Here is a 3,884-nt window from a genome sequence, read left to right on the forward strand (position 1 = left end):
TTCCACTAATGTGGCACAACTGCCACATTCCTGCAAACCCTCCCAGATGTAAACGTAACCTGTTAGGCCACCAAACCATAACATTCTTTTTTTTGTTTTTTCAAAGAAGCAAAAATTTCCATTGTAGCTCAGTAATTTCATTTTTAATTTATTATTAAGGCTTGTGTTGCAGATAAATGAACAATTTACCATTTATGTGTGTTTGGTTTTGCATTTCTTTATAACTAGATAAGAAATTAACTATAGCAGCAGGCTTTAATGACTCAAATCAATAGACCTAGGTATTTTTCTGCTCTCTGATTGGTCACACCCCTAACATCGCCCCTCTACCCAGGTTTTTGATTGACAGGTGCAGTTCAAGCGCCTCTTGCAGCTTCCCATGTTCATTGAATAAAGAGGCAACAGTCCATTGTTTGAGGTACGCCTCCTGCATAGAGTGATCTGTCTGCTGATGTGGGACCAGTTCAGTAAGGACCAATCAAATAGTCCGGGGGAAGTTTCCCTCGCGCGCACCAGCGTGGATCCTCTTCCACGTTCACGTGTGAGTGACATTCAACATCTCTACTCCAGCCATTGAGGGTTAGTTACAGAAATATTTTTAAAAACGAAACCAATATTCTTTGAAAAGTGAGCAAAAGCACCTTACCAAATATCGAATAATGATAATAATTAATTTACAGTCACACTTAAAACAGAGTTTTAATAATATGTTGAAATCTTAAAGAAGCAATATGACGCTTGCATGCTGCTTAATTGATAAAAAACATTAAAAGATGATATAATTAAGAGATATAAAACCAGAAACTAATTCCCATAGTGCAACACTTTTTAAACACAATTAATTCATAACTTGTGATTGAAAAGTTGATAAAAAATAACAATAAGAAAGAAAAATAGTCTGAAATACCATACAAAAATCATTTGATACCTAAAAATAGGTAAATATATATCACAGTTATAACTAAAACATTTATATACTATTTTTGTTTGTCAAGACAGCAAGAAGTACATATTTATCTATCCAATAGATATAGTTTATTATAAGATGATTTTCTATATCAAAAGGAAACAGCATCTTAACATAGAAAAGGTAAATGAGTTTAGGGTATTGAACTTTAACCACGCAATTGCTAACCTATTATACTGTTACTATGTATATATATATATATAAAATACATACCTCAGTACTATTTATACTGATTGATATTGCCATTAATTTTTCTGTATTGTTTTTATAAAATACACAGTTTATCCCTTTAACAACTGTATGCTTAAATCTGAATGTATGACTGGGTCATGCATGATTTGAAAGAGAAGTTTTTTTTTCTTATATTGGTCCAAGCAATTAGGACAATCATCTCTTGGTTATCTAACCTAAACTGAAATATATAATTATATATAATTATATAATATATAATTTGTCTGTACTGGACAAAATTTTTATTGATAGCACTTATCATATGACCTTGAAATACATATTTCTATATATTATATATTAATCAATTATCAAAATCCTGTATGATTTGTGAAGATATTTGAGAGCTGTACGAATAAATATAAATGAAACTTAAATTTTTCTACTGTAGAGAAATAGTTGCTTTAAACATTTCAGAATTCTATCCTTAAACAAGATATTACTAAACACTTTTCAACACTTTGGATCTTGAACACCCAACGCACCATGTGACGTCATGACGCCAGGGCATGGTCTTGTATCTTTCAACGACACCCCTTACGCATTGCCTTGCGCTGGATGTTATCTAGCTATCCCCATCCGCCTGCAGCCATTCAGAGCGGTGAAAACCTCCAGGAGCGGCTGGCTGGTAGCTTCCAGGGACTTTGACTGCTGCTGCTGCTGTGAAGCTGAGCGCTACAATGATGTCAGAAGACACGGAAGGAAAGAGCGAGAAAATAATGGATACGGAGAGCAAGGTGCTGTGGTACCCGGACTCCAAGAGGAACACACAGATGGACACGTTCAGGATACAGGTCAACTCAGACTACGGACTTAATCTGGGTGAGATTAAAGGTCCACACTCATCATAGCAGGTGTGTCGGATTTCATTGAGCCTGTGAAGCTGCAACTGAGCTGCAGGAAATAAAACCAGTTCCTCCGTCTGCTACTTGTTAGCTTTGATTATTTAATTTCATCCAGCATCTAAAGCTGCTTGTTATGGAGACGTGACTAAATTAGCAGCATCGGATGAATGTTGCTAAGCATGTCCTCCAGTCTGGATCAGCAGCTTGGCCTGATTGTCAAACCCATTAGAGAGAGATGGCCTGTTTCAGTTGCTCCTGTTTAAAATGACTGAGGAATGCAGTAAAACTAGATTAAATGGAAACATGCCATCCAGGAACAACTGATACAGATTTAAACACCTAACCAGAGGCGTAGCCAGAAAATGTTTATTAGGGTGGCCAGGTAATGACTAGTGTACACTGAGGGGTGGCACAGGAACCTCAGGGTCAATCTACACTCTTCCAACAGGAAAATTAATGAGAAAAACATCCATATTTTCTAAATAAAGACAACCTATACTTTCCTACAGCCTTTGCAAACAAATAGACGCATATATTTAAACATCCATGCTTTCTAGATAAAAGGTATAGTGGATAAACTTCTTTTAGGTTTAAGTTCTGGGGCCAACGTCTTTTCCATTGTCTTTTATCAATAATCATTCTGGATTAAATGTATATTTACAAGTAATAATGTAGCTGCCATCAGAGTCAACTCATTTAAATATTTTAATATTTAGTTAAAACAAGAGTTAGCACCTACTAGTATTACAATTAAATGTTCATTCATAAATAAATAAATAAATAACTTTCAGTAAATTTATGTCGTTTATGTACATTGGTTAAAAAGCACATTAAAATGTAAGGAGGAACCTATGTTTTTTGTTCCGCATGTCGTGTTGTTGACCATGGGAAAGATTGATTGACACAATTAAGACTGTTTTTGTGAGAAAAGCTGTATAAGTTATCTTTATTCCTCTGGAGTTTATGCGGCCAATGAGGTACGACTCTTTTTTTTACTTGTATTTATTTGTGTAAACCTTTATATTTGTTTTGAGCTAATTTTATAAGACGTGTCCACAATAAATGGCTGTAAAAACCAAAAGAACGACATTGAGCCTTGATTATCTCGAGAGGAGTAACAACTAATATCTATATAAATTGATTATTTGCTAAGTTTTTATTAAATAGTTATTTCTCTATGATTTCTCTGAAGACTCTTAGATGACACATCATTTTCTCTTTACCCCATATAACACAAAATCTATTTCTGAAAAGAGCATGAAATCTGTATTTCTCATCTTTAATGTTAGTATTTTGATGTGCATAATTAACCACAGTGTTTTTGTTGTCAAGTAATTGCTAATGTATGAAAATTTAAAATGTTTGGAATATTCCACTTGAGAGTATTACTGCTGCCACCGTCTGTATTAGAGGGAAAAAAATGGTAGGGGTGGCTACAGGGGTGGCCAATGATTGGCTAAGGGTGGCCCTGGCCCCCCATCTAGCTCCGCCTCTGCACCTAATCATGACACAGTTATTGGTAATGCTTTGTACTTTATAAATAGGTATTTAGGTTTTCTATTGTGTTCTTTTGCACCAAGTTTACATCTGTGGAGTACAAAGGGGATGGAAAACACCCAATAGTTCCCTAATTATTTCTAAGAACCACTTATAAGAAATACATTACTGAAATATAAGAATTGACTAAACTAAATCCTATCTATTGGCACTGGATGTTTGCTTGAAGCAGTCAATCATGCAAATGTGCCTGAAGTTGGTTTCAAATTGGGGCAATTCAAATGTTTCCTACAAGCCTTGTGATCAAATCAAATAACCATATATATATATATATATATATATATATA

General features: G+C 34.7%; 1 protein-coding gene across 1 annotated transcript in view; it reads left to right on the forward strand.

Annotated features, from left to right (window-relative positions):
- Nucleotides 1-1,743: 1,743 nt before the first annotated feature.
- aacs (acetoacetyl-CoA synthetase) overlaps nucleotides 1,744-3,884 on the forward strand; it is a 56,679-nt gene continuing 54,538 nt past the window's right edge. Inside the window, exon 1 of the mRNA XM_015375577.1 lies at nucleotides 1,744-2,017. Within this exon, the coding sequence (XP_015231063.1) occupies nucleotides 1,876-2,017 (142 nt within the window). The 5' untranslated portion in view covers nucleotides 1,744-1,875. The remainder of the gene's footprint in view (nucleotides 2,018-3,884) is intronic.

Source organism: Cyprinodon variegatus, unplaced genomic scaffold (genome assembly GCF_000732505.1).
Source record: "Cyprinodon variegatus isolate N-32 unplaced genomic scaffold, C_variegatus-1.0 Scaffold121, whole genome shotgun sequence".
Lineage (NCBI taxonomy): Eukaryota > Metazoa > Chordata > Actinopteri > Cyprinodontiformes > Cyprinodontidae > Cyprinodon > Cyprinodon variegatus.